At 42.1% G+C, this 14,520-nt stretch overlaps 1 protein-coding gene across 2 annotated transcripts in view; it reads right to left on the bottom strand.

Moving 5' to 3' along the window:
• E2F3 (E2F transcription factor 3) overlaps window positions 1-14,520 on the bottom strand; it is a 75,573-nt gene that overhangs the window by 12,169 nt on the left and 48,884 nt on the right. For both annotated transcript variants that reach the window (XM_072729044.1, XM_072729045.1), the window contains exon 2: window positions 331-442. In XM_072729044.1, coding sequence (XP_072585145.1) covers window positions 331-442 — 112 coding nt within the window. The remainder of the gene's footprint in view (window positions 1-330; window positions 443-14,520) is intronic.

Genomic DNA, 14,520 nt, shown 5'->3' on the forward strand with positions numbered 1-14,520 from the left:
TCAAAAGTCCTGTCCATTAAGGGAAGTTAAAGTCAATAAACTTGATTATAGGATGGTGCCAGCGAGCTTGTATTCTGAGTTGAAAAATGACACCATGCACAGTTACACGGGCCTCCCCCGGAGTCAGTATTCAGGTACCGGAGGGGCTCTTAACGTTTTGTGTGTGGGGTGTCTGCACGGACACCGTATTTATTTTCTGGACAGGCACAGAAAGAAATGAAAAAGGACACAACATGCCAAAATTATTCACGCCTTGGTATCCCCTCAGCCACAAGCTTTGAAAGGTGGGAAGCCCACACCGAGGAGAGTACGAGATGAAAGGATCCTTACTTTTTGGACTATCTGGACTTCGCAGTGTGGCTCTTCCTTTGCCCTTGGGGGTTTTTAAGCCATCTGAGAGGTACTGATGACCGCTTTCTCCCAGCTCCAGCCTTCGCTTTGCCTGCAACGTGAAAGCACAAGCACTCGTCACCAGTCACGTGGGCGATCACAAGACGTGGGGCTGTTCGCGAGCGGCCCTGCCAAGGGCTGTGGGCTGGGGACAGCTCCCCGGCCTCCGCTCTGCGTCCCTCGGGACCCCGTCGCGCCCTGCCACCGACTCCCTGTCTGGGCTCAGATGGTCACAACCAAGGTCCGTTAGGACGAGGTTCAGGAGCCACGTCGTTCACTCATTCATTGACTTGACACATGTGCCAGCATGAGGCGGGACACACAGATGACAGCAGGCACCATGGAACCTAAATTCGCTTTTCCCCTGCAAAACTTTGCGGCCTACCTTCATCTCTGATCTGGGTTAGACCTCTTTCCTTGTGCTCCCCAAAACCCTGTTTATTTGTATTATAACACTTACTGCATAGAAGTTATTTTACTTCTCTGTTTCTCATTTCCTTTACGGCGGGGACTGGTTCCCATTTATCTCTGTATACCTAGGGCTTGGCATGGAGCCTGGGTTTTTGCAGGTATTCAATCACTCTCTCTCTCTCTCTCTCTCTCTCTCTCTCTATATATATATATATATATATATATATATATATATATTCATATTGAATGGAAGAGTGATTAAACAGTAACACAGCTAGTCATAGACTACAAATGGTCATTCATCAGAATAACAAATATTGCAAATGCTCAATCTTGGGCTTCAACTAGTGTTACTGTCTCCATTTTTGTCATCAAGCCCGGCAAGTGAGAAGTCTTCACCCAAGTTGCTATGTGTGTGTGTGTTTAGAGGTAAGGAAGGGCAAAGGGAGAGAGTCATAAGCAGGCTCCATGCCCAGCACAGAGCCTGACAGGGGGCTAAACCTTGCAATCCTGAAATCATGACCTGAGGCAAAATCAAGAGTCAGACGTTTAACCAACTGAGACACCTAGGCACCCCTTCATCGAAGCTTTTAATTTAACTTCACTTAAAAAATATCCACTTAGTGTCTACGGCCTGGTGACTGGGCTTAGAGAACAGAGGTAAGGCAAGACAGGTGAGAATGTCTGTCTCCCTAGTGTGTACAGTCTAAGAGTGACAGGTAAGTGAATGTTGCATACTACCTGTACAGTGTGATGGGTGTTCAGACAGGAGTGGCACCAACTAGACACTCCATGTGGCAATGTGTCTTTTGGTTATCTTAGGGCACATTCTTCTAATGAAGAGATGCACAATTTCAAAGTAATCCCTCATGACATAGAAACTTTACCTGTTTCCTCTTATATATATATTTTTTACTATGTGGCTTGCATTTGTGGCATACGTGATCTTTCTGTTGGGTAATGCCGAGCTGAAGTTCACTCTAAAGGCCTAGGAATGACATTTAGCAAATTTCTTAACTTCAACCAAAGTTGAGTGAACAAAGGCCAACCGGAGAATTCTTCTGGAATTATTGGCAAGAAAGGGTTGTACCTTCCCAGTAAGGGTGACTTTAGCTAGAAGCCACCTGAGAATGGAGGCTCGATAGGGCCAAGTGGAGAGAGAGGGTCTGACGCTCACATTCAAAACTCTGAATCAGGTCATACGCTGGGGGCAACGGTTGGTCTTCCCCCAGACTTCTCAGTTGCATTAGGCCATAACATCTGTTTTTTACTTAAAGCTCTCTGAGCTGGGGAAATGGAAGTGTGGTGTTGCAAGTGACAGGCTGTGAAACTGGCTGAGTCAAGAGATGAGCCTCGCTGCCATGGGGAGCTGGCAAGCCTCATTCAAGAGTGGCAGAGGGGTTGGGTCACTTCTTGCGGCCTTCAGGAAGTTACTGCTGATAGGCTTCATTTGAGGCTTGCCTAAACGTAGAGCGGGCAAGAGCTTTGCCGTGGAGGCCTTTTGTCTCCACAGAAAGCAATCCAAGGGATACAGAGCTGTACTGTCTCCATGTGAAGGTCCCCAGAAGGAAGTCACATGGAAAAAGAGCTTGGGACTTAGAACTCTTGGGCCCCTGAATCGGGAAGTCTGTATACTCGCTCTGAATGCTCACAATGAAGAACCACCCACTGGCCAGCAGCCGGGGTGGGGTGGGCGCATATTACTTTCATCTGCCCATCCAGGCTAGTGTTCCAAATTGCTCTGAGGCAAAGAAAGACCTATGGAAGCAGTAAGGTGTAGGCTAGGGAAATTCCCAGAGATCTGCTGCTAAGAAACAGAGATCTAACTCCAAGGACCACGACTAGGCAGGTTGTGTGACTTTGGATAGTTGATCCAACCTAATACTAGAAAGAAAATCTACTGGATCCTGAAGTCAATTCTACTGCCAGAGAATCCTGAAGTCCAGAAAGCAAAGGTCTGTGATAGCTTGGCCTCTAAGGAAATCAATCATCAAGCCAGTACGTCTACACCAAAGGAGAAATGAGCTGTGGAGGAAGGTCAGCCCCAGCAAATCCTCCTGAAGGGTAGAAACTGAAGCAGTCACATCCCTACCAAGTCTCCAAGTGCCTGGAATTCTTCTGCAGGAGACATGACATGCTTTGGGAGGTGATCACTGTGTCATTTCCCTTTCCTGAACAGACGTTTCTGGTAGGCTATCCTGTGAGTGACCGTTCCTCCGTTGTGTTGTGGGCAGGTGCTGAACTGGATTTGAGAGGAACACACAGCACTTAGTACTTGTAGGTCCCAGACCTGAGGACGGGCATACTAACTGGACTTTCTTTTGGGAAATGGCCAAATGTTTCAATCTCTGATGGAGCAGCCCTACTTCCATACTTACCTTAACAGCCCTACTTCCATACTTACTCACAAATGCTTGGTAAAAAAAACCCAAAAAAACTAGATGTGAGGTTTTAAACAGTACAGGTGGTCTCTGCTTACACCAGAGCAGAGAGAGATCCCTCTCAGTCAGTTCAGTTTTGGTTTGCTCTTAGTGTAACCATCTCCCTGAACTGTGAATTATTCTGTTTATAAACAGACCTTCAATATTACATGGCCCCTGTTGGTAAAGCAACTCTTCTAGTTAGTGCTCAGTCGAAGGGCCAGCCATTTGGTCTAGGTAAGAGTAAAGGCTGGACAGGAGAGATGCTCCGTAGATTATGCACACTGCCGTCTTCCTGAGGCATTACCAAGGGTAGCTTTTATTATAAAGCAAGTATGTGCTAATTTTAGAGCCTCAGCCCAAACAAAGACGTCGTGCCTCTGTAACGAAACAGTTGTACTGTTAAATTTCTGAAAACGTATATATAAAAATAATAGTAACTGTCAGGAAGCCAAGCAGTGGGCTGTGGGGGCAGCATCTATAGTTTCTGCCTGTCTGGCCCCTATTTTTCTCTTTCTTTGGGGAAGAAACTTCTCCATAGTTCTCAGGTCAGGTGGTGTCTTGGTCACTAAGCCTGATGAGCAAAAAGGCTGATATTGCTCAACATCTTAGGCTGGCCCTTCCCATCAAGGGTTCAAAGGAGAGGACTGTAATCTGGGTCAACCAATCAGTGTATTCCAGTCCCGTGGCTAATGGCCAGAGCAGGAGCATCAGTCAATGCTGGGACTTCTGTTAGAGACTGTGGGAAAGTACTGGGCTGTACACTGGGAGTTATTGGTAAGACATAAGCCTGGAGCTAACTGGAAAGTCAATCAACTTGGAAGGAAAGAGACAGAGAGAAACTGAGTCCCAGAGCCTTTAAGAGAGGTGCTAGATAGAGCCATGCCCAGAGGCAGGACTTCCATTTGTGTGAACCAACAAATTCCCTTTCTTGGTAAAAGAAAATGGAGTTAGATCACCACCATTTGCAACCCAGAGTCCGGACAGATCTGCTAGCAGCAGCTAGAACACAAGGAACATCTGAGTACGTACGTACAATATGTCATGCATCATGTCAATCGCTTTCCGTTTCATTACGTTATCTCATTTCCATGACATCCCCAGAAGGTAGTTATTATTACTTCCTATTCTACAGGAAAAGATGGAGGTTTAGAGCACTTAAGTAACCTTCCCAAGAGCCCAGTCAGTAAATATGCCTATTCCGAAGTCCATGCCTACAACTGCCTTACAAAATGATTGTGAAAAACTGTCATGGAAAAATATTTGAAGAGTTTCATGAAACTGATGCCATCTTACTCTATGATAAACTTAAGAGTTTGATTTCATTCATCATTCTTAGGGATTTTCCTTTATACAATAAAGGAGCATGGGAATTCAAACCACACACAATGTGCATTTGAGGAAAGCATATCTTTCTCCTACTCCTGATCCCGTTCCCTTCCTCAAAGGCAAAACTGTTAAGTTCTTTTGCTATCCATTTATTTATTTATTTATTTATTTAATTTATTTATTTGAAAGAGCGTGAATGTGCACGTGCACATGCATGAGTGTGGGGGAGGGACAGAGGAGAGGAGCAGACTCTTTCAGGACCTTGATATCATGACCTGAACTGACATAGAGTCAGATGCTCAACCAACTGAGCTACCCAGGCGCCCCCCCCTCCCCCCCAGCCCGTGATATCATTCCTTTTAGACAGTCTATGGAAATATAAGTATGTATATAGCTATACATACCACTGAACCCTATAAAAAATTGTACACAAATGATAGCAAACCCCACATTACTCTAGTAACACATCTTCAAGTTTGACCTATCAGTACACAGAATGGCCTTATTTTTCATAGCTACAGAAGAGTGGATTAATTAAAACACTATGATTTGGGCAGCCCGGGTGGCTCAGCGGTTTAGGGCCGCCTTTGGCCCAGGGTGTGATTCTGGAGACCCGGGATCGAGTCCCATGTCAGGCTCCCTGCATGGAACCTGCTTCTCCCTCTACCTGTTTCTGTGCCTCTCTCTCTCTCTCTGTCTCTCTCTCTGTCTCTCTCATGAATAAATAAAGAAAATCTTTAAAAAAAAACACTATGATTTGTTTACTTTTTAAAAGATTTTATTTATTTATTTATTTATTTATTTGAGAGAGTGAGACAGAGCACAAGCAGTGGGGAGAAGCAGGGGAGGAGGAGAGAAAGAAGCAGACTTCCCATTGAGCAGGGAGCCCAAAGTGGAGCTTGATCCTAGGACCCTGGGATCATGACTGAGCTGAAGGAAGGTGCTTATCCAACTGAGCCACCCAGGTGCCCCCATGATTTGTTTACTTAACCAAACACCTCCTGGTGGACAGTCAACACTCTTCTAGAAACTATAATCATTTTCCCAATTAAGCATTCATGATGGCATTTTGGGGTAGGTATAACTATACCCACATTGCACTGAGGCAGACAAGGTAAGGATTTACCTAAAGTCTGTTAATAAGTTGTAGACATGAGGATCTGAGACCATGACTTCCCTGGACTGCTGGAAATGTCCCTCCTATGTTGCCATAGCATCTTCCAGGGCGCCATGGCATCATTTTGCCAACAGAATTTACGTATATGCTCTGGGTTTCCTCACTGGACCATGAACTCAGGTCTTAAGCAGCCTTGCACATGGCATGCAATTTACTTATTTATTTTGAATGAACTAAGGAATAAATCCCAAAGTCTCTTGGTAGGTAAATCACAAAGCTCTGACATTACCCACCTGTAAGGCTGGCATGTATGTTGTAATGTATGTGTATATATACATACATACATGCGTGTGCATATATATACATATGCTGGAGATTACTCTCCACATGTTTGGAAAGGTTTTCAAGAATTACAAAGGGGGGATGCCTGGGTGGCTCGGTTGAGTGTCTGCCTCTGGCTCAGGGTGCGATCTCGGGTCCCGGGACTAAGTCCCGCACTGGGCTCCCCTTGAGGAGCCTGCTTCTCCCTCTGCTTATGTATCTGCCTCTCTCTGTGTCTCTCATGAATAAAAAATAAAATCTTAAAAAAAAAAGAAATACAAAAGGGAAAAATTAAAGTTGTAGAAGGATATGTATAATGAGATTTTACAGGGGTAAGAAAAACTTTAAAATATATACTTTACTATAAAGATTTCCAAGTATCCATAGAGGAAAAACATCTAGAAAGATCCACATCAAATGTTAATCTCTGAGAAGTAAAATTAAATACAGGGTAATGATTTCATGTTTATAGTTCTATAATATTTGATGGTATTTTACAAAGCAATGTGTCATATTAAAGTTATACCTTCTAAACTAGCAATTGCACTCTTTGGAGTATATTTGGAGAACACTCATGTGTTTCTAGGGTTTTCTATTAGAAACAGCACAGCTAGTTTCTTGAATATTTTTGTATTTTTTCCATATATGTCCAACATAAATGTCCAATTTCAGGAGAAAAATTCAGTAAGTTATTGTACATTTATATAATGGAATATTATGCAATTAATAATGATGTACATCTATATATGTACGTTTAAGAGAAAAGTAGGTTTGAATAGTAAAATTTCATTTTTGTGGGGAAATTATATGCATAGAAAGGAAGGAAATCTAAGGATATGTACCAAATAGTTTAAGAGTATTAATCTTTGGGGGGTAGGATTACAGTGATTTTATTTTCTTCTTTCTTTTTTTTTTTTTTTAATATTTTATTTATTCATTCATGAGAGGCAGAGAGAGAGAGAGAGAGAGAGAGAGAGAGAGGCAGAGACACAGGCAGAAGGAGAAGCAGGCTCCATGCAGGGAGCCCGACGTGGGACTCGACCCGGGGTCTCCAGGATCACACCCTGGGCTGAAGGCGGCGCTAAACCACTGAGCCACCCGAGCTGCCCTATTTTCTTCTTTCTAAATCGCTTAAGAGTGAGCGCATGTTACTTGCATAACAAGACAAAAATCACTTCCATTGGCCATTTGAGATTTGACAAAAGAAAGCTGCTGGCTTGTTTTTTAGACTGTTGAAAATCTTTCGTACTGTTCAGGTGTGGGCAGGAGTTCAAAGCAGAAATGGGATATGCTACCAGAAAGGCATCCCAGGCTCATGATGGGGAGGGAAGTGGTGTTCTTATCTACCATTCCACTGAATCACAGGAAAAAATTAAATCAAGAAAAAGGCATAGCCTGCTATAGTTCACACACTGGACCCTACCACAAACTCCCTTTACCTCAGTTAATAAAAGATCTGGGCAAGGGAAAAAACTGGGTCTATGATGTTTTGTTTCATGGCCAAAGATCAGACAGGGCTTTTGAACAGAGGAAGAAGAGAAATAGAAGATGGAAATTAAATTAAAAAAAAAAAATGAGGGCCAGTTTAGGTTCATAAGTGAAATAACCGGAAGGCGAGAATCTCCAGCTTGAGACCAGACCACAGCTGAAGCTCACTTGGATCCTGGCCATTAGGTCTGTAGGTTAGGGCAGGATTTTAAGAAAGCAACACCTAGTTTCCAGTTGTAATTCACTCTGGCTAACCATTTTTAAATCCATTCAAATATTTGAGTGCTTGCTGTATACCAAGCCCTACACGGATAGTTCACTGATTATAAAGGCAACATGGTGGTCCCTGCTATAAAAGAGGCTACAGGCAAACAAATAATGGGAAATGCATGATGAATACAGCAATGAGCCCATGGCTGGGGGCAGGAAGGCAGGACGAGGGGGCAGGATGGAGAAGATGGTGGAGGTCTGGAGGGGGTGGCGAGAGGTCGTGGTGCTTGAACCACGTCCTGGAAGGCAATGGGTTCTGTCCTGCAGAGAAGGGAGTGGGGGTCTTGAGATGGCTGTCTAAGCATGAGCAGAAGCAGAGAGACTTGGAAGGGCCATGGTTGAGAGGTGCTGGTGGGTAGTGCCCTGGGTGCAGACCACACCCTTGGTCCCTTCTGTACCATTTGATTACTGAGGCACACTGTGTCTCATTTTCCTTGACATGAGGTTACCTAGGATGAAGAGTTCAAAGGTCCTCCCCAGTTTTCCTCAGCCAGGAGCATGTTCAAAACCCAACAAGAGCAATGTCTCTATGAGCTATTAGGGGAGAAGCCTAATTGGAAACTGAATTATCTCCAAGAAAACTGGTAAACTGAACAGGCACACAAAAAGCCCCCACAGAGGCCTGTGGAAACAGAAGTAGTGAGTGTGCATTTTATCTTGGTGAAGATTTCCCCTTAAATCCTGCATCCCAACTGCCACCCATGGGAGAGTAGAAGTCTCTCTCTTCCCTCAGATGCGCTCTTCCCCACACCTCCTTGCCCCAGCTAAATCTCCCCACTGTCGGGCAACTTGAATGGTCCCCACGCTTGGCCACTTTTCTTCTTTTGACTTTTAAACTACAGATCTCAGGGTATCTTCACTTCACATAACTTATGTTTGTGGGCGGTTTGGGAGTCTAACCACATACATACAAATGTTTCTAAAGGAAAAGAAAGCGTAACTTCTGGAATGGAAGCCATTTACTTATAAGCTGGCGACTGCATCCCTTTCTATTGGCATTTTTTTTGTTTGTTTCTTTGTTTATTTTTATAAAGTTGTTTTTTTTTTTTTTAAAGATTTTATTTATTCACTCATGAGACACACAGAGGCAGAGACACAGGCAGAAGGAGAAGTAGGCTCCATGCAGGGAGCCCGACATGGGACTTGATCCAGGGTCTCCAGGATCACTCCCTGGGCCAAAGGCAGGGAGGGGCTCAACCACCGGGCTACGCAGGTGTCCCGCATTTGTTTTGTTTTGTTTTTTCATTTGTTTTGTTTTTAAGAATAATTTGAGATGGGGTGCCTGCTGGCTCAGTTGGTAGAGCATATGGCTTTTGAACTCAGCGTCCTGAGTTCAAGCCCCATGCTGGGGCATGGAGCCTACAAAAAAGGAATAAGAACAATTTAAGACAATTTAGAAGGAAATCAATGTATATGATTTTTAAAATCCACTAGTTCAGGCAGCTTAGAATGGCTACTGCCCTAGGGGAATCAATTTTACTCTTTCTCCTGGTGGTCACCTCTGCATCTCTAAGGAATAAGCTTGTGTAGCTATTTCTGGACACAACTGTCCAGCCCCCAATGATGACTATCAGCCAACCAAAAATTACCTCGCCTTGTTTACATCCATCATATCTTTTCCTCCATCATATGAGGTATTCTATAGATACATATCTATATATGTCCCTACTTTTTCTCCTACCTAAAACTCTTGGACCTCTTGCTGGCTAGACGACTGATTGTTCTGCAAGCCTGTTGCAAAGCTGTCCTGTGATTTTCCACTCACTGTACAGTGTTGAAGACTGAGTGGGACATCTGTCACTCTATTTGACTGCCCAGCCTTGAACCTTCCCTCTTCTGGTTAGGAAACTCCCCACTTTATCAGTTGTGGTGGGAGGAAGAGCTGCATTTCTACCATAGAGGCTGAAGACTCTGTGCGCTCTTTCCCAGCTGCCCCAGAACCAGGGCCAGGCCCGTTACCTACACGGGATAGGCAGACACACCCGCCCTGGAACCTGGAATCTGGGAGTTGCTCTGGCAAAGCCAGCAGGCCAGTTGGTGATGGATGCTGGAGCCCAGGAGAAATCACTAGGGTGGTTTGACATTTTGGCTGTGGTTCTGGCCACTGATCCTTCCTCACTCTTGCCTCTTCTCTGAGCCTGGTTCTCTAATCTTCAATATCCTCCGATAAATTCCTTTTTGGCTTAAGTCAACCAGGGTTGGTTTCTGTTGCCTGTGAGAGTCAGTTTCCTGAGCCCACTTCCTGGAACACATCCGAAGAATGAAGTGATACAGTGACAACTGTAGGACTCACACTTGCCTTCTGTGCAAGAGCAGAGCTAATCTATTTATTTTGAGAAGATTTCTCAAAACCCATTCGTCTGGGGAAAAGATTCCCAGATTCTACACAAAGTCCTTCATGGGAATTCCCCTTTTACCTTTGGTTTTGTCACCTCTGAGCTTCTCCAAAGCAGACTGACGCCCTTTCTGGCCACTGCTTCCTGTGTTCTGCTTTACTGACTGCCACTCCTCCATCCTTTCTCGGTGTTCCAGAAATCTGCTGTATTATCTTGTCCACTAAATACGCAACTCTCATTTTCAATGACTTTTACATTGGGCTCCCTGCTCAGTGGGGAGTCGGCTTCCCCTTCTCCCTCTGTCCCTCCCCTTCCTTGTGCTCTCTCTCATTCTCTTAAATAAATAGATGATATCTTTTAAAAACAAACAAACAAATAAAATGTTTACTATTATTTTCATAGGGTTTCAAGGCAAAGGAGATACCTGTTTGACAGTGCGCCTTTCTGAACCAGAAGTGTCTACATATTTAATTCTCACTTATCAGCAGGTGATACCAGCTACTCACCATATGTAAGGCACCATGCTAGGCACCTCCATGATAAAGGCAAAGGCTCCTTTCTATCTCAGTTTCTACCCCAATAATTGACTATTGATTATAAAAAAGCAAAAAACTTCTGAAAACCTTCTACAGATTAATTCTGTATCTATGCTAGATTTTTAAAAAAATATTTATTTATTTTTAAAGATTTTCTTTATTTATTCATGAGAGACACAGAGAGTCAGAGAGAGAGAGAGGCAGAGATAGGAGAAGCAGGCTCCATGCAGGGAACCCGATGTGGGACTTGATCCTGGGACTCTGGGATCACGCCCCAAGCCGAAGGCAGTCGCTCAACCACTGAGCCACCCAGGCGTCTCTTATCTATGCCAAATTAAGAGTAAATGAATAATAAGAAGATTATGAGAAGGGCCTAGTTAATAAATTAAATAGACTTAATGCTGTGCAAGGGAAAATAAGTAATATTTTTAATAACGAGAAATATCGTGATGACTTTTTAATCATAACCTTTGTGGTCTCTCAAACAGAGGGGGCAAAAAGGTTTTTAACCGTCACCCCCACCAACACAATGCTCAAGTTTTATTATTCCCTTTGAAGTCTATATTTTACATGCTTTTCCAGGAAAAGCATGGGGCACCTGGGTGGCTGAATGGTTTGACCAAAGGCTCAGGTCATGATCCTGGGGTCCTGGGATCGAGCTCCCCCATCGGGCTCCCTGTAGGGAGCCTGCTTCTCCTCTGAGTCTCTGCCTCTCTCTCTGTGTCTCTCATAAATAAATAAATAAAATCTTAAAAAAACACCCAAAACCAAAAAAAAAAAAAACTAACTGAAAAGAAAGTGTTAAATTTAGTCATATTACCAAATTCCTAATGTGTTTTCCTGTAAGTTACTGCTAACCTTAAATATGTAGTTACCACCCATAAAAGAGAATTTAAGAACTCCTCTCTTCTGACAGCTCAATTTCCAGCTTGGAGGTTGACAAAAAGGACTTAAACTAGATTTAGCGATGGGCAGTTACAAAGCATAGGCTCTGCCACTCAGATGTCTCCCTGCAACGGCATGCTTGAATCTCCCACTGGAATACTATTTAGTGTATCTCAATGTTCCTTTCCATTGCCTAGTTTTTGGTCTTAGGATTTTACCTCCCTTCAACACCAACAGAATAAATCAGGAGTTGATGTTTTTTGTAGAAGGCCAGCTGGTAAGTATTTCAGACCTTGTGGTACCGAGCCCTGTTGGAGTTCCCTTCACTGTTCTACTGCAGTGGAAAAGTAGACATATTACATAAATAAATGGACTTCGCTGTATTCCAATAAAACTTATTTACAAAATAAGCCGGGGGCCAGATTTGGCCCATGGGCAACAGTCTGTGGACTCATGAGATAAAGCATTATCCCCCTACAATCTGATTTATGTTTTTATTAAAGGATATTTATGTTATTCACACCATATACTGAAATTTTATGAAGAAAGCCAATCATCCTTTGGGGTAATGGAATTTTGTCTCTGTCATGCTTTGTATTATATGTGAGGACTACAAAGAAGTACTAAAAATACAAGCAAATTTAAGTGATCCTTTTGAATAGCTGAACCTCATCCCATCCATAGAAAATAACAATTAAACACATGAAGATACTCTTTTTCTATGTCCTCAATCTCTATATTTAAAGAGATAATATAGATGCAACGAAGAGCCATAAACAAATTCAAACTATGGGTTTGACAGATCAATTTTTAGAGAATATTAATTTAACTGCTTCATGACTTGTATAAAAAAAATCTTCTCTCAGCAAACTTTCTCCTATTGAGTTATTACAGAAACATAAGAGTAGCTGTTTTGAATTTCAATGACTTCAGAATATAGTTGCTAAAATGGCTTGCAGCACAGTGTGAGCACCTTAAGTCTCAGAAAAAGAGCATGTGTTTAATGATTACTAGGCACTTGGTCCTGGTGGACAGTTTCACAAACTGTCCCCTGACACAGAAGAATGATAAATGGACTCCAAGAAGTAAGAACACTTTTGGAAGATTTATGAACCTAAGAACTAATTGAAGAACTTTTTCTTTAAAGTAGTAAAGTGCTGCTTTAAGAAATACAAAGAACAGAAAGCAGACACTTGGTAGTCTCGCATCACGTCAGGAATATCTAATACTTGTACAACTGACTTGAAGACCAAAGAGTACTACTTTCCCACTCACTCAATTTTTCATTTAGTGGCAAACTTGATTCCTATTTCTGAGAGTTGGGGAGTTTCTGGGTTCTATCTCTCCCTGAGTTGAAAAGATGGAATGGAAAGTCGAGGGAGGTCAAAGTAGCTTGAATTTGGATGGAGCCCTAAAAGGAGAGCACTGGTCAGAGAGAGTCTTTGAAATCTGCAGAAGGTCCTTCTTGAGAATCCAGCAGAATTCAGTGTATATGTATGAGGAAACTACCGTAGGCCACCTGATAACAAAGAGAGTGCCTAGAGTTCCCATAGGACTCAGAATTACAAAATTGTAGGCACACTGTTCCTGTAATTGTTCCTAGCAGACAAGACTGGGGGAAAAAAGCACCAAAAAACCAAACCAAATAAAAAAGCAGCCTCATAACTCAGAGGCATGGGTAGAGTACTCAGAATGATGTTGGTACATTGGCAAGGCAAAATTAGCCCTAGAATAATACTGCTCTGGTCCCATCCTACAAAGCAAAAACTGAAAGATCAAATTGTTTCTAAGAAATCTAATGACATCTCAGAGCAAAACTGAAGAATATTTACAGAAATACAAAAATGTCCAGCATCCAATAATGACTATCATTCAACCAAAGATTACCTGGCTTCGAAGGAAGCATGAAAATATGACCCAGACTCAGGAGAAAAATCAATCAAAACTGACATAATACTAATAACATTAGTATTATGTAATACTGTACATACTACATACTAATTCTACGAACCTAATTCTATGAACAATTAGAATTAGTTGACAAAGACATAGAAAAAAGTTAAAAGTTAATGTGACTGTATTCCACATGTTCAAAAAGTTAAGAGGCATTATCAATGATTTAAACCTACAGATTCAATGAGCTCAATGAATCTCAAACACAAGAAAACATAAAAAACTGTAACAAGGCACATCACAGTCAAATTGCTCATAATCAGTGATGAAGAGAAAAAAATCTCAAAAGTTAGTGGGGGTGAGTGGAGGAATAGGTTACAGAAAAACAAAAACAAGAATTCTCATTGGTTATAATGTAGCCAGAAGACAGTGTAGCAGCATTTTTTTAAAAGTGAAAGAAACTGTCAAGCTAGAATTCCATACCTAACAAAAATATCTTTCAAAATCCAAAGGCAAATACTTTTCCAGTTATAGAAAAGCTTAAGGATTTTCTTAAATCCAGTGGATTCATAGTGAGAGAAATATTAAAGGAAGACCTTCAAGCAGAAGGAAATGATGCCAGCTGGAAATATGGATCTATATGAAGAAATTGTATCACAAATGGTAACTACATGGTACATATGTGACTTACTCTTCCCCTTATATTTAAATCTCTATATAAGACAATTAACTAAGCAAAACCAGTAAATTATATTATGGGATTTATACCATATGTGTAAGTAAAATACAAGACAATACTAGCATAAAGGCCAGAAGGGGCCTTTATTATATTATCATAAGGTAAGTGGTATAATCTTAAGCATACCTAAAGAATGAATAGGGTGAGTACAAAGAGCCAAGAATAACCAAGAAAATTTTGAAGAATTTAAGAACAAGGCAGAGACTTGCACTACTGGATATCCAGACTTGTACTGTAAAATTATAGTAATTAATAAGATGTGTATTGGCACAGGGATAGGCAAACAGACCAAGAGAACAGAATAGAAAATCCAGAAACAATTCCACACATACATGGAAATCTCATGTATTGCAAATGAGGCACTGCAGATTGCTGGAAAGGATGA

The sequence above is a fragment of the Vulpes vulpes genome, chromosome 12 (assembly GCF_048418805.1).
Source record: "Vulpes vulpes isolate BD-2025 chromosome 12, VulVul3, whole genome shotgun sequence".
NCBI classification, from domain to species: Eukaryota; Metazoa; Chordata; class Mammalia; order Carnivora; family Canidae; genus Vulpes; species Vulpes vulpes.